Below are 21,761 nucleotides of genomic sequence, written 5' to 3' on the forward strand. Positions count from 1 at the left end.
TCATTAAACAGAGAGTCTGAACATTTAGAAGGGAATGCCATAATCACAAAAATCAACATGGGTTTCTGAAAAACAAGTCATGCCAGACTAATCTGATCTCTTTTATTATATATAAAATTACCAGTTTGGTAAATGAAGGGAATGCTGTCGATATTGTTTATCTTGATTTCAGTAAGGCCTTTGACATTCGTGCAAACAAGCTTGTAAAATGTAGGTTAGACAATGCAACAGTTAAATGGATTTGTAATTGGTTGACCGGCCAAACCCAAAGGGTACTCAGCAATGGCTCCTCTTCATCCTGGATAGAAGTGATCAGTGGGGTGCCATAGGGGTCTGTCCTGGGCCCAGTGCTATTCAACATCTTTATCAATGACTTAGATGAAAGAAAAGGTGGCATTCTTATCAAATTTGCAGATGACACCAAATTAGGAAGAATAGCTAATACTCCAGAGCAGTGATGGCGAACCTTTTAGAGACTGAGTGCCCAAACTGCAACTCCAAGCCCACTTATTTATCGTGAAGTGCCACATCCCTCTAACTTTCCAATAACAAACTCTGGCAAGCACTATGCTGGAGTGGTGGCACACGTGCCCATAGAGAGGGCTCTGAGTGCCACCTCTGGCACACGTGCCATAGGTTCACCACCACTGCTCTAGAGGACAGGATCAAAATTCAAAATGATCTCAATAGATTAGAAAGCTGTGCCCAAGATAAAAATGAATTTCAGCACAGAGAAATGCAAAGTACTGCACTTAGGGAGAAAATGAAATAATAATAATAATAATTTATATTTTCCCGCCTCTCTCAGGTGGATCGAGGCAGGATCACAACCCAGTATAAAATACAATACAATTACGATACAACAAGTCAATAAAAAACATACAATTCACAATTAAAAACTATAAATTAAAAGCGACAGTGGAACAGGGTGTGCTCATCCTATTCAGGGAGATGGCTCTATAACTTACAGGAAATCGGATGGATATGCTCTCCGGAAGAGTTCCGTTTTTATTGCTCTTTTAAAGGATTCTAGGGAGGTAATGAGACGGGATGGGGGAACACTTGGCTAAACGAGACTATATGTGAAAGGGATCTAGGAGTCTTAATAGACCACGAGTTTAACATGAGTGTGATGCGGCAGCTAAAAAGGCCAATGCAATTCTAGGCTGCATCAATAGAAGTATTGTGTCTACATCAAAGGAAGTAATAGTGCCACTCTATTCTGCCTTGGTCAGGCCTTACTTTGAATACTGCGTCCAGTTCTGGACACCACAATTCAAAAAGGATGTTGAGAAACTGGAGCGTGTCCAAAGGGGGAGGCGACCAAAATGGTGAAAGGTCAAGAAACCATGCCTTATGAGGAGAGACATAGGGAGATGCATATGTTTAGTCTTGAGAAGAGATGGTTAAGAGGTGATATGATAGCTTTGTTTAAATATTTGAACAAATGTCATATTGAGGATGGAGCAAGCTTATTTTCTGCTGCTCCAGAGAATAGGACCCGGAATAACCGATGCAAGCTACAGGAAAAGAGATTCCACCTCAACATTAGGAGGAACTTCCTGACAGTAAGAGCTGTTCGACAGTGGAATAGACTTCCCCAGAGAGTGGTGGTCTCCTCCTTTGGAGGTCTTTAAGCAGAGGCTGGGTGGCCATCTGTTGGGGATGCTTTGATTGTGATGTCCTGCATGGCAAGGGGTTGGACTGGATGGACCTTGTGGTCTCTTCCAACTTTATGATTCTATGAAAGTTTTTTTTTTTTTTTTTTTTTGCTGGCCATTGAAAGGAAAATAGGGAGGGGGCCAGCACTGTGGTAGAATGAGATTCTGACAACATTGGTTTAAAACATACACAGTGCTGCCTCTCTGCAATCTTGTTTCCATCTGGCTAGTTAACACTAAGATAATGAAAGCAATCATCCAGAACCAGAAATAATGAAATCAATCCTAGTAAAATGAGAAAAAGGGCTGTATTGGTTGACGTACTAGAGATCACCTCCAGCCAGATGATACTTTTATTTGCTTACAGATTCACTTGAAATATTATTTGTTGTACAGTGGGCTATTGGTATCCTCTGGTTCCAGGACCACCCATGGATACTGTGAATACTCAGGTCCCATTAAATACAATGGCATAGAGAAATGGTGTCCCTTATATCAGATGGCAAAATCGGGGTTTGCTTATTGGAATTTATTTTAAAAATATTTTCAAACCATGGATGGTTGAATCCATGGATAAAAAAAACAGTGGATAAGAATGGCCAATTATATTCCTTTAGTCTTCCTACTCTAAATCTTTTAACATTTTAAAGCAAGTAATGGCAAATTATTACATCAGGCAGCAAATGGAGAGAGAACATTAAATTCAAAATGGATATTGAGAAGATGGAGCGTGCCTAATGGAGGGCAACCAAAATGGTTTAGAAACTATGCCCTATGAGGAGAGACATAGGGAGCTGGGTATGTTAAGCCTGGGGAATAGAAGGTTAAGAGGTGATATGATAGCCTTGTTTAAAGATTTGAAGGAGTGTCATATTGAGGATGGAGCAATCTTGTTCTCTGCTGCTCCAGAGCATAGGACCTGGAGCAATGGATTCAAACTACAGTTTGCCCTCCTTATCAGCAATTTAACATCTGTGGACGGCAAGCTCCCGTTTTTGTTAATGGCGGCACGTGGACATGTTTGGGGTAGTGTGTGTGCATGCATGCATTCATGCAGGCTGCGCTGCCGTTAAAATGCAAATCTACAGCGCTAAATAAATAAATGGGACTTGAGCATGCACAAATTTTCATATCTGGAAAGGATCCCCCGCAAATACAGAGGTCTGACTCTCCAGGAAAAGCGATTCTCCAGGAAAAGCCTCAGGGTGGGAGGATCTACAAGGAGGATTTGTGTCTTATTTAATTAGTGATTCATTGTCTACTGGGAAAGCCCTTGACCCTGGGTGATGTTCATTTGCATGTGCTGATCCTTGATTTTGGAGTTTTTGAACACTGGTAGCCAAACTTTGTTTACTTTCAGGGTTTTTTGTTTCCTGTTGAAGTTGTCCAGGTGTTTGTGGATTTCAGTGGCTTCCCTGTGCATTCTGACCTGATAGTTGTTGGCATGGTCCAGAATTTCAGTGTTTTCAAATAGAATTTTCTGCCCAGGTTGGTTTACAGCAGCAGCAACAGTACACAATTCTCCCACTCTGAGGCCTCGCCATTCACTAATAGACCAAGACAAAGATTAACATGTAAATCACTTCCTCTCAACCAAGGGTCATGCAGTATATATACACCACACTTCCATGCCACCATTCTCTGAAGATGGCAGCCACAGATGCTTGCAAATATCAGGAATAAATTCTTCTAGAACATGGCCACATAGTCCCAAAAAACCCCTATATAATTTGAAATCACTAAAATGAAGGAATACCCAGCAGTGTTGGAGTTCTAGAGCTAAATGTTCATGTGTGCACTGTGCTAGTAGTCTTGACATTTTCTACTGTTGTCTTTTATAGCACTGAAATAGCAGCTGAATCTTTGAGCCTGGCCTACCTGCTTATGAGCAAATCTTTTGGCTGGGGAAGCTCCAGGCTCTTCCCAATTGGTGTATCTGCACATCTGCCAACTTGAGGGTGGGAAAAATGGCCCACTTTCCTTGTGGCACTTGAAACTGAATCCACATCAGCCAATAGGAAGGGTTCTATTCCGAAAAGAAGGTTGGAGCCCTCCCAGTCAACAAATCTGAGCTACCATACCATATTTGTTGAGACATGGTTGAACCAAAGCATGTTCTTCCTTTGATAGAAATATACTTTAAACCTGCAGTTGGAGCAGTAGTCAAAACCTCCACTCAGGATCTGGTGCAGATGACACCAGCTATTCCTGAGAAATAAACTGATAAACAACACTTCCAACAATCTGGGAACCCCTATAGTGTGCACTGGATGGGTCCAAAAGTTTCACATTAAATGTCACTTTAAATTTTGAATTGTTATATCTTAACAAAGATGGCAGATATGGTTATAGGGGTCGTGACTGTCGCAGTAATCTGTACCTCCTACCAACGGGTGAAACTGTATATTTCATTGCATCTGTTGTTGTATTGTACAATGTTGAAGAGCAACTTCAGAGGCATTATACTGGTCACAATGATGATGTGAAGTGGTAAGTCTTAAGACAATATTTTGAAAAATAAGTGAAACAAGGAACACTATTTATATCCCATAATGTGTCATGGTGTGTGTGTGTGTGTGTGTGTGTGTGTGTGTGTGTGTGTGTGTGTGAAAAAATGGAGCAAGGCCGGCAGAAGACTTCAGAAGCCATGAATCAAACAAGTGCTTTTGTGTGCTGCCCGGGAGACAGTGGGAGATCCCCTTGCCTTTGTGGCAACAGGCTTACTGAGTGAGGACCAGTTGACTGCGCTGCCACTGGAACTCTTCAACAGGAATTAGTGGTATCTGAACTCATAGCATTTTATTTTTTCCACGATGCGTCCATAAAAATAGAGTAACAAAAATGAACCTATTCAAACTTTTTTGATGTTTACTTATTATATATGGCATTTCTTTTGTAACAGAAGGAAGATATGCCAAGTGGCCCCACTTGATTCAGATTTTTCATTCCTTCCCCCTGATCACATGCTAACCCACTCCCACATATTTTGCACATTTCAGATGAGTAACTGAACCTAAGAGAACAGTGACTGGCTTAATATAATCTAGTAAATTCATGGCTAAAATGATACGTGAACCAGTGGCTGTTCTTTTTTCTTTGTTTTTCTTTCTTTTGGCTCCCATCCCACTGTGCTGCCTCCGTTCTCACTGCCAACTGTGCATGCTTGCAAGAAACAGAACAAAGACTACTGACACAGTTGTACCTGTAGTCTTCAGCCTTTTATTCTGTTAATGTTAAGGTTAGCTTGGTGTTGTGTTGGTGAGAATTTGAGATTCTATGAAGAATAAAATTTCAAATTCAAATAGAAATTAAATTTCTTTTTACATATAAGAAAATAAATTGCATTACCAGATATTTTAGGTTGCAAACCAACCTATAAAATATTGGATGAAGAGGGATAAGGATATTGTAATGAGACTTTCTCCCCCATGTGCATTCCAGTATAATTTTCTGTAAAATATAACATCCAAAGAGTTCTGAGTTATTAAAAATGACATTGGGAACAGTGTTTGCAAATGCTTTTTTTTTTTTTGACAAAGCTGTTCCCCCCCCCTTTTTTTTTGTTTTTTTGTTTTTTTGTTTTTTGCAGCCTAGCTGTCCATCCTGACAGGATCACCATAGCAACTGGCCAGGTTGCAGGAACATCTAAGGATGGAAAAGTAAGTCATCCTATTGCTGTTTCTCAAGATTTTGCTACATAGAAATAGGGTATTTTTTCTGTGTGGTATGTTGTACTTACACTAATAAACAGCAATTATGTTAAAAATTAAATCCTTCAGGTAATATATTGTAAGGAATGCAAGTGATAATGGCATATAGGTCCTTGTCTACATCAGTGTTTTTACCCAAGTTTCCTCGCCAGGCTCGTCATAACGCCAGATGAAAACCCCGAATTTTCATGACACCCTCCCCCATTCAAGACTTTCTCCCTCTATCCCTTTTGGTGCAGGTATTCAGGGAGGGAACAGCAACTACAGACAGTTGCCTTTTCACTCATGGTTCCTGTTCATTACCCAGTGCCAAAGCAGTGGGCATGAGCTGGTCAGAATGAGGTGCTCAGCATTGATACCATGGTTGGGCACCTTGTTCTGACCTCAGCAGCAGCACTGGGCAATGAACAGGGACAGCATATGGGAGGGGAGCTGCCTGTTGTCACTGGGGAAAGAGAGCAAGGTAAGGGGCAAATTTGTTGCCAGAATACACTAATAGCATTCCAGAGTATTCTGACAAGTATAAATGATCCCTCAGTGCTATAATAATGCTAGGATGACAAGTGGTCTTAATAGGAATGATGGTGAAATTGGTTCCTGGGACCCAGGTCCAAAATAATGCAGTTGTTGGATGTAACATATGAATCTATTTGCTTTGATTAAACAACTATGGTATAATGCAGTTTTGATATGGATGCTTCGTAGAACATAGTCTGCTAGATGCATGGGGATAAATTTGGGATAACCTAAGGTTTAGTGTGTTCAGACCTTAGTTACTATTTTAAATGGTGTTTCCAGCACAAAGTAATACAGTAATTTTCTAGGGACCTTCCACTTGAGAAGGCTTTGCATCAAAACAGACTTTCCCAATTTGATGCTGTTTCACCTTACAGAGCACAGTTGGTCAGTACTGTTGCTATAAAATCCAGAGGATGGGGAAGAAGTGGTCCCATGCTTATTTTGTTGCATTCATATCACTTATTTTTTTCACTTGTGAATTGCATTTGCACTTTTGAATTGCATAGGAAAGTAAGATTGGCAAATAAAAAATGGTAACAACTTCATGGTAGTACTCTGTTGCATAAAGTGCAATAAGGGTTTGGAGAAATGCATGAATTTGGAAGAGGAAATATAGATAAGGGATGTTTCCTTCTCTGCATGTATGTAAAATCCTTATCTGTAATTTTCAGCCATAAATATAAGTATTTGCTGCTAATAAAATATAGTACTATATCGCAGTTCTCATTTGCATTCACTAAAACAGAGCAAATATTACCATGATTATGGCTGAAGAAAAAAGGGGGGAACTGTGTGAAGATTTATTAACCTAAACTGTTCCAAATAATGATATTGTATACTTGGACTAGCAAGGAATTGCAGTTCTGTTTTTTAATGCCTGCAAGAACAAATGCACAATTCTGTTTTTCTTTTTTATTTCCAATGTAATTTGAAGCCTTAACTGTAGACTGGAATGTAAAAACTTTCCAAAAGATACTCTCTGCAGATAATATCCTGCACTAAGTCTTCTAATGAAGTTCTGTTTTCATTAATAAAAAGAGCAAGAACAATTTTGATTATTCTTTCTGATTCTCATGAAAGCATTACATGACTGAAACTTTGACTGACTTGGTAATGGATGAACCATCATCTGCATTAATTGCACTTAGCCACAAGCTGATATTTTCTGGCAGGCTCTTGTGTAGTGTGTTGCCTGAACATTTGTTTACAAAGACTGCTCTCTAGTGGTTCTAAAATACATTGCAGTATATATAATTCTGCCAAACTTATCAGTTGCTGTAGAGCGCTGCAAATGCATATTGGATCTGAAATTCATTAATGAACACTTGGAACTTCTGCATTTCAGGGTTAAGCTTTCAGAGATGTCAGTTTTTATATGTATTTAACATGAATTTTACCATTTTGGGAACTCTTTTATTTCCCAGATTTTCCTATAATTTTAGCACTGTAATGTTCTATGGAATTGCTTAACATTAGTTATTATTGCTATAGTGCATGATAAATAGAAGACCATAAGAGAACTTTACAGGGCTAAATTGGGGGATGGGAGTAAAGGAGCTGAATGCAATGCACAAAACCTGCCTGTGACTATCTCAATTTTTGTCAGATCATAACTTCACTGTTACATGTTCTAAAAATATTAATTGGTCAACTACCTCCCACACATATACTCTAAACATTGCATGTTTAGAATATTAAGAGTGTTTCACAAAGATGTAGGATCCCTTTCGGAATCTGATATTTGTTAATTCTGGTATGAACTATTTGATATACATCTCCCAGATTAACATGTATGTAAATTAGCACATAGCTGTCAGTGTATTTTGTACTTCTCCTTGTGCTGTAGCACAGTTCTTGACATCAATTTTTAAAAAAGATACACATTTTAAGGAGCAGTACATTTAGAAATGAATACTTAAAGGGCTTACATTGCAAAACATTTTAAATATCTATTTAGACGTGGACCTTTTTGCATTTTTTAAAAAAATGCTAAAGAAGCTAGAAATAGTACAGAATGGGCTTAAAGATAAACATGTACAAAAGTGAGGCAGCTCAAGGTAAGATGGATCTGTGCGTACTTAGCTATATGTATTAGTTATCATTACAATTTTTTCTAAGTCCTATAGCATAGACCAGTATCAAAGATGGGCTGACATCCTGTCAATATTTACAAGTCATAAACCAGACTTACCGCCAGTTTACTCAACAGTAAGGAAGGAACTGGCAAAACTATTTCTTGCCCTAGAAAACCCTATGAAATTTATGGGGTCAGATGACTTGAAGGCACACACACACATACACAAATCTGTACTCTCTGGATCTTACTCTCACTAGAAGCTTTACATTGGAGGAAAGATAAAGAAGGTAGAATAGGTGAATAAATGGTTATTCACAAAAGCAAAGACATGAGAAAGTGAATTCTTAAGTAAGAAGAGATGAGGTAGTAAGAAAGTTTAGTGAGTGAGCAGGTGAATGAGAGAGGACAAGTGGGAGAGAGAATGAGTGCCAGTGCAGTATGTAATGGAGATTAAGGTTTTGTACATTTAATAGTTGTGTTAGAGAGGGAATTCAGCAAGTGTACTTCTATCTTCTTTTGCACCTGGCCACTCTACGAAGAAGATATTTGAGGGATCATTACATATTTTAGCATGATGTCAAAGTGATGCATGTGTTTAATTTTTCTGAAAACCTAACACAATTAATTTGAACATACAGAACTTTGAACTCAACCAGAAAAAAGAATTATGTGATACTTTTTACTTGGATGCATTACATTCTAAATGAAACCAGACTTCAACCTCAGTTTGCCTTTCTATTGGGGAAATGTAGGTTCAAAGGAGTGATCTCATGTCTGCTTCATATTCAGGTTCTTGGGTACGAGCTGCAGACAGCTTGCTAAGTGGGGCTTACTACAAGGAGCACACAAGTCCTTGTTGCAGCAATCCCACTGGCTGCCGGTCTGTTACGTAGCACAATTCAGGGTGCTGCTGATGACCCATAAAGCCCTGTACAGCTTGGGTCTAGGCTATTTGTAGGACCCTTTCTCGCTTTATGAGCCCATAAGAGTGCCAAGATTCTCTGGAAAGGCCCTTCTCTATGTCCTACCTTCTCAGGCTCATTTGTGGGAACAAGGGAGAGGGCCTTTTTGGTGGCTGCTCCCAGACTTTGGAACTCCTTCCCTAGGAAGGCCAGGATCGCTCCCTCCTTGCTCTCCTTTTGTCAGCAACTGAAAACATTTTTGTGTACCAGGCTTTTAGATTTGATATGGGATTGCTTTTTAATGCTGTACAGTTTTATGGTTTGTACAGTGGGCCCTTCTTATCCACTGGGGTTTGATTCCAGGACCCTCACCCCCCTTGCCCCCTCTCCCATGGGAGACTTCAGTGTAGGATAAATTACTTATAATTTGTTAAGATGATTACTTTAAACAATACTTGACTTTTGTGGAAATGCTCTAATAATGATTTTTTTTCCTAATCCACTGGACTATGTGGAATATAGAAATTGAGCCCTTCTCTCACGTGTTTGCTTTTTGATGGCCTTAGCATGTTTATATCCTGCTAATGTATTAATGACGACTAGCATGTATTTTGACATATTTTCAAACACGCTGTTGATGCTTAGTTTTTCACACATGCACACACACTCCTCCAATTACAGCAGTTTTTATTTGTTCACTTTCAACAGCAACTACTGCCCCATGTCCGAATTTGGGACTCTGTTACCCTGAATACGCTGCATGTCATTGGGATGGGGTTCTTTGACCGGGCTGTTACTTGCATTGCATTTTCCAAATCAGTAAGTAAAACTGTAATTTGTTTTGTGTGCTTCTGATTGTGAGGGCTATGATTTTTAAAAGAAAAACCAAAAATTCTGTTATCGTATATACTCATGTATATGTTGAGAAATTTAGGTCAAAAAAACTGGCCCAAAAAACCTGGGAAGACGCTGGGGAGGCCAACCAATTGCTCTGCAGCCTCCCCACAACTGGGCTCCCTCTGCAACGTATCCTTCAACTTATCCATGGGTCATTTAAAAACCCAGAATTTTGGTCCCAAAAGTTGACTGCAACTTACACATGAGGTCAACTTAAGTTGAGTATATATGGTATGTTTATCACATTTATTTATTATTTAATTATTTTTTAACAGGAACAGCTCACAACTCACTAGAAAAGCTTCCTGCGTAAGAAAGTGTACTCTAGTACAACTCATGATTTCATTTGTGAGTTTTTCAGGAGATGTTACCAATGAACTACATAAAATATTGTTTTTACTTGATCCTTGCAAAGTTCGCAGATCAAAATGAATTAGTTTTGCTTCAGGGAAATCTTACTCTTCATTAAAATGGTTTCAGCAGAAGAGCATGGTTCAGTAGTTCCCAGTGTCTTTGTTTGGTACAGATCTGTCTGTTGTATTACATGGCCAAGAAATCTCCTCATTCTTCCCTTTCTTCCATTACTTCAAGGCCAAGCAAGCAGTGACATGGTAGCGGTATTTCTTTCACAGGTCTGCCCTGTCACATATAAAACCCAACTGTGTTGTTAATAATAAAATAATAATAATAATAAAATAATAATAATATAATATATTTATTGTAACCGCCCTCTGCAAACCAATCCGGGCGGTTAACAACAGTAAAATATAAAATATGACAATTAAAAACTTGATATCCCTCCCCCCCTTAAGACAGTATTAAACAGTATAACATATTAAAACACAATGTCAACAAAACTAAAAACCCTGATATCCCTCTGTTGATCCTCGACCATCACTAAGATGGGGCCACGGGAGGAATGAGGGAATCAGGAACCTGTGCCGGGATGGTTAATCTGGAAAGGCCTGCCGGAAGAGATCCGTCTTGACCGCTTTTTTAAAGCTGTCTAATGATGTTATCTGACGGATCTCATCCGGCAGGTCGTTCCAGAGTTTGGGGGCGACAGCAGAGAACGCCCTCTGGGAGGTCGCCGCAAGCCTAGATTTTAGAGGCTGTAGTAAGTTCCTCCCAGAGGACCGGAGAGCGCGGGGAGGATTGTACGGGAGGAGGCGGTCCCTAAGATAGCTTGGACCCATATATAAAACATAAAATGTACTGCTCTAGTAAGGGGGCCCTCTCCATGCCACCTTTCTCAGCTTTTTTCACTGTCCTCTGTTGGTCCAAACAATTTAATTTCAAGCCCAACTCAGTTCCATTATTGGAGCTGCACAGGGCAAAAACTGCTGGACATAATTGAATATCATGGGAGGAGGTAGATGATTTTGTTTCTATCACTCCACATTTGTACGTGCTATTCATATCCACACTAGATCTCACTTCTACCCTGAGTGTCAATCTGAATTTGAATACTTACACCTAACTACTATATCCCATTTTGTTTGGTTTCATGTCTCTCAAGCTTTATTACTTGAGACAAAGATTCTATGACCCTTCAGATTCAAAACCTCAATTATGGGCAATCGGGGTATCAAAACTTGAGCTGTTGTTGTTCTGGGCTTTCAAGTCATTTTCAACTTAACAGCAACCCTAAGACAAACCTATCATGGAGTTTTCATGTTTTATTTCAGAATGGAGGGAGTAACCTTTGTTCAGTGGATGATTCCAATGACCATGTGCTTTCCGTTTGGGACTGGCAGAGAGAAGAAAAGCTTGCAGATGTCAAGGTATTTTGCAGTGCCAGTGTTTGCATTTTAATTGAAACATGCAGGATTTTGTTGTCATTATTGTCCTCATCATTCAAACATCTTCTAAACATTGTGGCTACCCCTGCCTCTACCCTACAATAATAACTTCCTTTTCCTATAATTGATACTTCAGAGTGCAAAAGGGCAGAAGCCCTTCCTCTTCTTGATATTTTTAAAGAAAAAAAGAAGAGTGCACAGATGCAACCATTAGGTTGATAGAGCTATTGTTGCTAGTTGGCTTATTAAATTAATTTTCTTTCCATGCTTTGTACATTGGGTCCTTGTTATCCCCTGGAGTTTGGTTCCAGGATCCTCCATGGATAACAAAATCCATGGATACTCAAGTCTCATGAAATACAGTGGCATAGCAAAACGGTGCCCCTTATATAAAATGGAAACACAAAGTTTGCTATTTGGAATTTATACTTTTTAAAAATATTTTCAAGTCGTGGATGCTTGAATCCATGGATAAAAAGTCCGTGGATAAGGAGGGCCAGTTGTACTTTCTTGACAGCATAGTTTCATGTTCTGCATTTCACCTTTACCTAAGGACTGAAATGACCCAGCCTTCAGAGTGTAGCACTCTTCCCTGAACTTGAACAGTTCAACTCCACCTCTAAACAGTATAGATAAACTAAGTATAGATAAACACTTCCCAGTACTTTGATGTACACTGCTGTTGGAAAAGAGATTGCACGCGTGCGCGTGCGCACACACACACAATTCCCACAGATTGCAGGATAACTGCATCATAAGGCATGGAGTTTCATACAACCACTTTTCATCAAGTGATTGGTTTATAACTGTTTATTTTAATTTGAATGCAAGATCCATAATATGTCTACTATACTTTCAGACTCCTTAAGGAGCTGTCTGTGAATGCTGTGGCATGTCTGTGCTTTTGTTTGCTAATCAGTTTTCTTTACCTCCTTTTAGTGCTCTAACGAAGCTGTATTTGCTGCTGATTTTCATCCTACAGACACAAATATAATAGTTACATGTGGAAAATCACATCTTTATTTTTGGACACTTGAAGGAAATTCTCTTATTAAAAAGCAGGGATTATTTGAGGTAAAAAAAAAAAGCTCTGATACCATTGGCTTTTTATGGTAACAATATATGTATTCTCAGAAGCCTACAGCACAGGAGCAGGCTAGTTTGTTTTAAAGTTTTGGAATTTTGTTCACCCCAGCCTACACTGAGTACCAATTCAGTATTAGTATTGTGGGGAGCATTTCAGCAGTGAGCAATGCTGAGGGCACAAGGTAGGGCCAAAGTAAAGGGACAGGTGTAATTCTTATGTCAGGTTTATCACAAACCATACAAAGCTCAGCCTGTATTCCATGCATTTTCATTGAGGAATAAGCCTCTATGCAATATGGCTGAGAAGTGGAAGTCAGTTTCATGCAGCAGCTTCTCCAGCTGCAAAGTGAAACTTGGCTCTGTGCAATACGTATATGCCTGGGTTTAAATGCCCACTTATCACCAATCACTAAGGGTAACAGTAAGAGAAGCCTGGAGATGGGATGGGGACCAATCAGGCCTTTGGGATAGAGGCTGGAAATTGAATTACAAATTTGTATGTGAATTTTAGCTGCCTCTTTTCCAGTGTTGCTTCTAGGTTCTTAGAACTCACAGTTAGGGTTGTTAAATTGCTGTCATGCTTTAAGACTTTTTGTACTGTGATGACAAAATCTGTAGGACTATAGGACGTGTCATCTTTGGAACAGTAGTTATATTTTTTTTATTTATTCATTTATTTATATCCCACCTTTCTCTCAATAGAGGGACTCAAGGTATTTCTCCTGGCATTTGTCTTAGGATAAAAAGGCAACAATATAATTTTAGCATTGGTATGAGTATATTAGTTAAAAATATCTGGATGAAATACAGTGGGCCCTTGGTATCCACTGGGATTTGGTTCCAGGACCCCCATGGATACCAAAATCTGTGGATCCTAAAGTTATACTAAATATAATGGCATAGTATAAATGGTTAAATCAAGGTTTGCATTTTGGAATTTATATTTTTAAAAAACATTTTCAAGTCATAGATTTTTCAATCCATGGATAAAAAATTCTGTGGATACAGAGGACCAACTGTAAATAGGAATATGTACTTAAAGATGTAATAGCTCAGTGACATTTATGAATATGCTTAATCTCTTACTGTGCAGAAACAAGAAAAGCCAAAGTTTGTCTTGTGTGTGACATTTTCTGAAAATGGCGATACAATCACAGGAGACTCGAGTGGAAATATCTTAGTATGGGGAAAAGGTAAGAGAATGAATTTATGAAACCATGAATGACTGTATATTGCAGCGATGGGGGTAAAGTTTACAAAATAAAATATGTAAAGAACAATGGTAATACTGTTGTACCAGTTAGACTGGCCTTTCCCGAGTTCCTTTGAAACCTGAGGCATCAAACAGAAATCCCTTTTTTAAAAAAAATTAAAGAAATCATTTTAAATTCTTTACATTAGATCCAAGTCCTTTCTTCATTTTCCTAGAAAGACTATAATGGAATTAATTTAGAATCATCTAGGTCAGAATCTAGAGGTGGGTGGTAATTTTAATTCTTGTGCCCCTTCTATTTATTAATGACGTCAGGTGCAAAAGGAGGCAAAAGCATTAATGCTTCTGGGTAGTTGGTGTTCTAAGGTGGTTACCTAGCCAATACCATTGGAAATGGAGCATAATAAGGTCATCATGCTAAGTATGGGATCCTGATTGGCTGGAAATATGTAGCCAGCAAGTAGAAGGTGATGATTGGAGGAGGGGGATGAGAATGGAACTTGGAGCACATGTGAATAGGCCAGAAAAAAGGTTGGGTTTTGGAGGGGGTTCCTGTTGAAGGAACATTTCAGTCCCTAGAAACCTCTTTTTTCATCCAAGTCTCATTTGCAATATTTGGTATTCGAGGCAGGAGCAGCCTGCACTTTGCATGTTCCAGTCTTTCCTTTGTGCATGGTTAAGTACATTCAAATGCCTGAGTGGGTTCTGTGGATATAGTTGGTGAACAGGAAAAAAATAAACTCCAAAAGATGATAAATAAACTAAGTTGATAGCTAAGATTCCTTAGGTCATCTTAAACATAACATACAAGGTGCTTCCAGATGGACAACTCCTGGTGCTACCAATCAAGAGATATTGTGCAGCTATTCCATCTTTCACTCCTTAACAGATTTTCTGTGATAAGAGAACAGATGGAAGAAACAGTGGGAAAACACGGGAGGGTTACAAATAGAAGATGACATTGTCTGGATCCCCTGTAAAATGCCATGAATGAGGCAGGGCAGTTGCACAATAAAAGTGTCATCTGAAGGCAACCATAGTCCCAGACCAAAGGTATGTTTCAGTGACCACAATACCAGGCTTGATCTGATAAAGAGAAAGATAGCTGAATGATCAAATTAAATATACAAAATAATTTCTTTTCTTCCCATAATTAGGCACCAACAGAATAAGCTCTGCAATACAGGGAGCCCATGAAGGTGGCATTTTTGCACTTTGTATGCTGCGAGATGGCACACTTGTGTCTGGAGGCGGAAAAGACAGAAAGCTAATATCTTGGAATGGGAATTACCAAAAACTTCACAAAACTGAGGTAATGACACCAAGCTTTTAAAACTGATCTGTGAACATTTTTTGTTTTTTCAACTTATATTCTGAAAAGACTTCTTTCCTTATTACTTCTGGATTTTCATGATTAACACACATATCTTAAGGTTAATAAAAGTGTGTCATTAGAAGGTTCATGTGATGCACGAATATTGAAGAACTAAAAGCTTTCAAACTTGCGTTAGGCCACCTCAAGATGAGTAAATGTATCAAGTTGTTTCCGACCTATGGCAACCCTAAAGCAAACCTATCTCTGGGTTTTCTCAGCATGATTTGTTCACATGAGGGTTGCCTTTGCCTTTCTCTGAGGCTGAGAAAGTGTGACTTGCTCAAGGTCACCAAGTTGGTTTCCATGGCCAAGGATTTGAACCGTAGACCCAGAACAGACGGTCCAAAAGAAGCAACTTCCAATGTGGCCCAGAGCAACGTTAACACCATGCTTCAGTCCTTTGAACCAGAGCAAAAAGGAACCAGGATAATGCAGCTTCTGGCAGCACAAGTTGGGGCCTGCGCTTTCAGAGTGGGCCATGCATTCAGTGTGGTCCTGATCCACTTTTGGCCAGAGCAGACTTGGGCTGCTCCTTCCCATCCATCTGCTCTGATCCCTTGTCTGAAGGGGCCTAAGTCCAGTGCTCAAACCATTACAGTACACCATACTGGCTCTCTTATTTTAATAAGCAAGTGGTTGCTCCACTCTTACTTGGGTGTACCACATTAATGCAGCAGATGATTAAATGTCAATTACGGATGGGAGAGAATTTTATACAGTTTGGATTTTAAGGTGAGCTAATCTGATTTGCAGAAGACATTCAGGGGTAGCCATGTTGGCCATTTAGCAAATCCAATAAAAAATCCACCAAACAGTGATACCTTTATTGGCCAAACAAAATGCACAATATACATGTTACCAACCTTTTTCAGTTTGACTTCTTAAAGAATCACAAGCTAGTGTGGATATTATACTAGATGAATTTAAAAGTGGGAAAATGAGAAACAGAAACATAATTTACAGATCCATCCATTTTCAGTGGAGAAAAAATGACTATCTGTAACAATATATATAAATCTTATAAGAAAATTCCCAGTATTTTTATATCAGTGTATAGAGTGATAAATATCAACTTTATCAGTTCTATAAGTATATAGAAAATAAACACTTGAAAAATAATTGTGTACCAATTTAATTGATTCACTTGTTATTTTTAAAAATAGATTCCAGAACAGTTTGGGCCAATAAGAACAATAGCAGAAGGAAAAGGTGACATTGTATTGATAGGCACAACTCGAAACTTCGTTCTACAAGGCTCCCTGTCAGGGGACTTTTCGCCTATTACCCAGGTATTTGTTTTTTTTCAGTACCTTGCACTATTAAGACTGTTTTTTAAAAGATGCAACTTTGTAGCATCAATATCATAATCATCATCATCATCATCATTATTATTATTATTATTATTTAAATTCTGAATTATAAAGCTTTCTTGAACAATTGCAAGTTTTTTCCTGCAGATCTGCTGAAAACTTGGTGAATGAATAAGAATATTTTTTCTTTTTATTAAATATTTTATATCAGCATTAAAAATATCCTTTACAAAGTAAAATGAATGCGAAAATCACAAAAACTGATACAAAAAAAAAACCCAAGACACGGATACAGTACTATCATTACTCTACTACATTATGTCATTAAGGGAAGGAAAGGAAAATGAAGGAAGGCAGGTACAATAGGATAAATATCAGAGATAAATATCAATATATGGACTTAAATGTACACATCTGAGTTTTAATTCAGTTGGGTGTACAAAGTCAAGAGTTAAGCAATCCATGAGTTGTGTTCTGATTCATGCATTCCATCCAGTCCCATTTGTACAAACAGATAAACTAAACAGGCCTTGATAGTTGTAGTGAGCATGACCTCTCTGATGTAGAGGCTTGTCAGAGCTCAAATAGACATAGAATTACACTATAAAACTCATGTAGGTGTGGAAGGGGTTCTTCGTAGTAGAAATAAGTGATTGTTGCTCTTGTGTGACTTCAAGTCATTTCTAACTTATGGTTAACACTATATATACTTCACAGTATTTAGCTCAGCCTGGCATTCCAGGAGATAGGTTTGTGAAATCGTCAGCCTAGGTATGAGAACTGGGAGGGGAAAAATCATCAGCACAGGTGTGAGAACTGGGAAGGGAAACTAGCCTTCTCCCCAGCGCTTCTAGAAGTGCTGGGGAAAACCTGGCTTTTGTGCTGCTCTGACTCCATTGTCTGAACTTTTGTTATAAAATACATTGAGCTGACACCTTTTGATCTTGTACCTAGGGGAAAAATAAATGCAGCACTAACATAGGAAACTGAGAAGGCTGGTTTTGGGGTTAGTCCTGTGTGTTTCAGACCCAACATACTTACTGTCAGGAAGGTGGGCTTATATCAACTAAAAGCAATGTGTATGGTTTTCTCTGCTAAAAATACCTGCTGTATCCATTGATCGCCAATAAACATGAATTATACAACAATACAGTATTGTTGTAATATCTTGGAGACACCTGGGATTGGGATGTGTCCTAGCTCTAAGCTTTATGTTTGAACCAGGAATCATGGTTTATTAGATTATACAAGGTAGGATTTATAAACCAACTTAAAGATGGTTTTATAATTATTTATAATCTTCCCTTGTTATGGTGCAGCAAACCATAATCACAGGTTAGAATGTAAGGCCCAGTATCCATGCCTGATTTGCTTACCTGTTTGCATCTATGAGCAGAGCAGAGTTGGAGAAAACAGACTGTATGCACTTGCACAAAATTTATGTATATTTTGGTTTAATAAACCTAGATTTTTGTGTTTAAAATGATATGTAAACAAAAATCACAGTGTAATGTTATGCATCTCCTGAATAAATTTTGCTGTATTTGTTCAGGGTCATACTGATGAACTTTGGGGACTATCAGCCCATCCCTCCAAACCTCAGTTCTTCACTTGTGGGCAAGACAAACACATTACGCTCTGGGATGCCATCACCCACCGTCCCCTCTGGAATAAAATTATAGAGGTATGATTCTATCCACCCTCTTTTGCACTATAAGTAAAACCCAGAGTTGCCTCTGATACCTTTATACAGTGATCTGTGCTGTCTCTTGAATGGATCTTGACTGAGAAAAACAAAGCACTAATTTAGATTGGTAAATTAAAGGTACAGTGTGCCCTTGGCTTACGTGGGGGATCTGTTCCAGACCCCCCACATAAGCCAAATATCGCGTATGCTCGAGCCCCATTCAAGTGAATGGGGTGCGCCCCATTCATTAGAATGGGATGCACCACCTCCCATGCGGCTTTACACAGCTTTGCGCATAAGCTCAAACCCACGTATACCACACCCGCATATAACGTGGGCACACTGTACATCAATATTAGTACTGTATATTTATGGGTGGGGGCACATTGTGGGTAATTAATGTTGTGGTAGATGACCACTATCTATGTTTGCTTAGAGTTGCTAGATCTAGGAATTAATTCCCATTTTACCAAATTGCAGCTCCACACTGATTTTCAGAGCAATTCTAAAATATTCCTGCTGCCCCCAGACTTTGGAACAGCCTGCTGGAAGAGAGCCGTCGTATCAATACCTTAGATGATTTCAAGAAAGCACTTAAGACGGATCTCTTCCAGTGGGCTTATCCATTTGATCCACCATAACTGAACCTGGGTAACACCCTATCTTCTATTAATCATAAATAGGTATGGATTTGAATTAATTTATTGAATTTGCTTTGTTAACTAATTGATGTAATTTTAGATAACTTTGTGCTTGTTGTAATGGTGATTTTATCTGATGTGCTCCTGCCTCAATTCATGGGGAGAGGCGGGAAATATAAATAAAGAGTTTATTTGTTTATTTGTTTATTTATTTATTATTTGTTGAAATGTTTGTGATTCCCTATCAACTGTGGTTACTGGAAAAGAGATTCATTTCCTAGATTGTCTTCAGCCCAAAACAGACAGGCCAAAAAAAGCGGCTTCCGGAGGCTTCAGGGGTGTAGTGTGCAGATGACGCACACCCCTGGATTGGCTAGAAGCCACTTCAAGGCCACCTAAGGTAGCCCAAAGTTGCTGGTAAAAGGAGCATAGAAGAGCGCTCCTGATGGCTGCTCATCTGGGATCATAGCATTGACCCACTCTCAGAGTGGGCCATGTGGTTGCTGTGCTTCCCGGTGGATCAGTGGCCAATTGGGGCTGGAGCGGCCAAAGGCCACTCCAAGCCACCGGTTTGCTTTGCCCCTCTTAGTCTCACATGGTATTTACCCAGTCCACTGTAGCTTTCATTATTGTGTATGCACAAATCGCTCTGAAACCCAGAGTGGAAAAATTGTGAATGTTGTTGAAGTTGGCTTTTTTAGTATGGCCTATGCCAAGTTTTCAGTTTTAACTAGATTGGACCCACTGAATCAGTAGAGCTTACCTAAGTTGATGTACTAAGTTTCCTTTGATTTAAGTTATACATAACAATTAAATTTAGGCCTTAGTACTTTATGGGGTGAAGCAGATGGCTGATAGAGAGCGGCCAATCCAGCCATGATCACACTGGGGCTGCAGCAACTGCATGGCCCGCTTCCAAAGTGAGACGCTGCCACAGTCCCAAGTTAGCTGCCACCAGGAGTCAGATTGTTTTCACTCCCTTTTTATTTGGCTCAAAGGACTGGATCGTAGCATTGGAGCAGGTTCCAGCCACTTTGGAGGCATGCATCATTTGAGCTGGAAGCCACTTTATTTAGCCTGTTGATTTCGGGCCCATAGTTCTTTTTCTAGTAACATAAATTTCGTATATGATTCCTATTTTTAAAAAAGTAAAATACAATTTTAAATTTTAATTACAGCGCGCCCGCGCCATACGCAGGCTCACCATACGTGGCTTCAAGCACATGCTGAAGCTATGTGGTAATCAAATGGCGCGTGCACTGCATGGCAAGCACACACCCCATCGTTTGCAATGGGATGCAAGCATACATGGGATCTCCCTTACATGAATTTTCCAACCTGCTCTTTTTAGGGCACATGTGGACTGCAAAAATATTTTGATTTGGTATACTACCTTTCTGGAACCCTGGTGGCACAGTGATTAAATGCCTGTATTGCAGCCACTCACTTGCAAACCATAAGGTTGCGAGTTCAATCCAAGCCAGGGGCTCAAACTCAAGTCAGGCTTGCATTCTTCCAAGGTCTCTAAAATAAGTACACACGTTGTTGGGGGCGATTAACTTACACTTTGTCAACTGCTTAGGGAGTGCTTAAGTGCACTGATAAGCAGTATAGAAATGTACTTGCTATTGCTATTATTATTTCTGCCACAAATGGGATTGAAGGCTGCTTACAACATACTTTTAAAAAGTATCAATAAAAGCACAGTAATGTATAGATATAAAATATAATTAAATTGGTTGTATTGTTGCTTTTGTTAAATATTGGTTATAAACCAGGTTACCTGTCCAGGCTTCTTCAAAGAATCCTAGGAACAATAGCTTGCTGAGAGTTCTTAGAATTTTCTGTTATATACCTCTTAACCTTTTCACAGTTCTCTTATCAAAGAGCATGGCCTGTAACGTAGATATATCCTCTGAGGGATTGCTTGGGGTTACAAAGAGTGGATAGTTCATTCAGTTCTTCCACTAATAATGCCTTCCCAAGGCTATCTTAATTTGTATAGTACACTTGACTTCTTTGCGCAGCATAAGCCAAACACAGTATGAACAAATATCATGTTACACACAGCATGCCTGATGACATAAGGAGTTTTTATTTCAAGCATGGCATGTTTCAACTTAAGAGACTCTTAACATTTGAAATCCCATCCAGAGCAACACTGTACAAGCCTTAATCCAAGCTGTATATACCTGCTGTCATGGCCACTTCAGAAGTTACTGTTCAATTCCTGACTGTAAATTTCAGTTGGTAAATACCAATTTAAGCTGATAAGAGTGACCTTGGAAGTTCTTACAGCTAAGAAAACTGCTGATCATTTTCAGTTTAGTCCCTAAGTGGTGATAAATTGATCTACATTGCTATACAACTTCTGTTGTGAACATTAGTATGGTTGCCTTTCAGACAGTGTGTTGAATAAGATATTCCCTTGTTCCTGGCTTTATTACAGACTGATAATTAAATAGTGGGAACTGCAACAAAATGTTATGGTATGGAGTGCTCCTATTCACTGTGCCATCTGTGTACTTAACACATACTGTACATAATTTTCTGTCTACATTCTGTGCCCATTGAGCATACTCAAGTATTTTTTGTACTTTTGCAAAATGGGGCTTTCCCCTAAGCCTACAAATGTTGGAATGATATTGGAAGAGCTTTGTGATACCCTGAGGTATCATTACATGAAAAGACCAATACAGGTTGAGTCTCTCTTATCTGAAATGCTCTTCTCTCCATCTTGAGGGGAGAGAAGCAGGCAAGAAACAACAGGCCTCTGCCTGCCAAGTTGAAGAGCCCTCCCCCGACCACCATCTTGAGGGGAGAGAAGCAGGCAAGAAACAACAGGCCTCTGCCTGCCAAGTTGAAGAGCCCTCCCCCGACC

The 21,761-nt window shown here is 39.2% G+C and overlaps 1 protein-coding gene across 5 annotated transcripts in view; it reads left to right on the forward strand.

Moving 5' to 3' along the window:
* The window catches only part of EML1 (EMAP like 1), a 218,988-nt gene that overhangs the window by 181,034 nt on the left and 16,193 nt on the right, over positions 1-21,761 (forward strand). For all 5 annotated transcript variants that reach the window (XM_042475111.1, XM_042475080.1, XM_042475087.1 and 2 more), the window contains 9 exons: positions 4,002-4,151; positions 5,251-5,320; positions 9,578-9,688; positions 11,455-11,550; positions 12,508-12,642; positions 13,748-13,847; positions 15,025-15,179; positions 16,406-16,531; positions 18,105-18,236. In XM_042475111.1, coding sequence (XP_042331045.1) covers positions 4,002-4,151; positions 5,251-5,320; positions 9,578-9,688; positions 11,455-11,550; positions 12,508-12,642; positions 13,748-13,847; positions 15,025-15,179; positions 16,406-16,531; positions 18,105-18,236 — 1,075 coding nt within the window. The remainder of the gene's footprint in view (positions 1-4,001; positions 4,152-5,250; positions 5,321-9,577; positions 9,689-11,454; positions 11,551-12,507; positions 12,643-13,747; positions 13,848-15,024; positions 15,180-16,405; positions 16,532-18,104; positions 18,237-21,761) is intronic.

This window comes from Sceloporus undulatus, chromosome 1 (assembly GCF_019175285.1).
Source record: "Sceloporus undulatus isolate JIND9_A2432 ecotype Alabama chromosome 1, SceUnd_v1.1, whole genome shotgun sequence".
In the NCBI taxonomy this organism is placed as follows: domain Eukaryota; kingdom Metazoa; phylum Chordata; class Lepidosauria; order Squamata; family Phrynosomatidae; genus Sceloporus; species Sceloporus undulatus.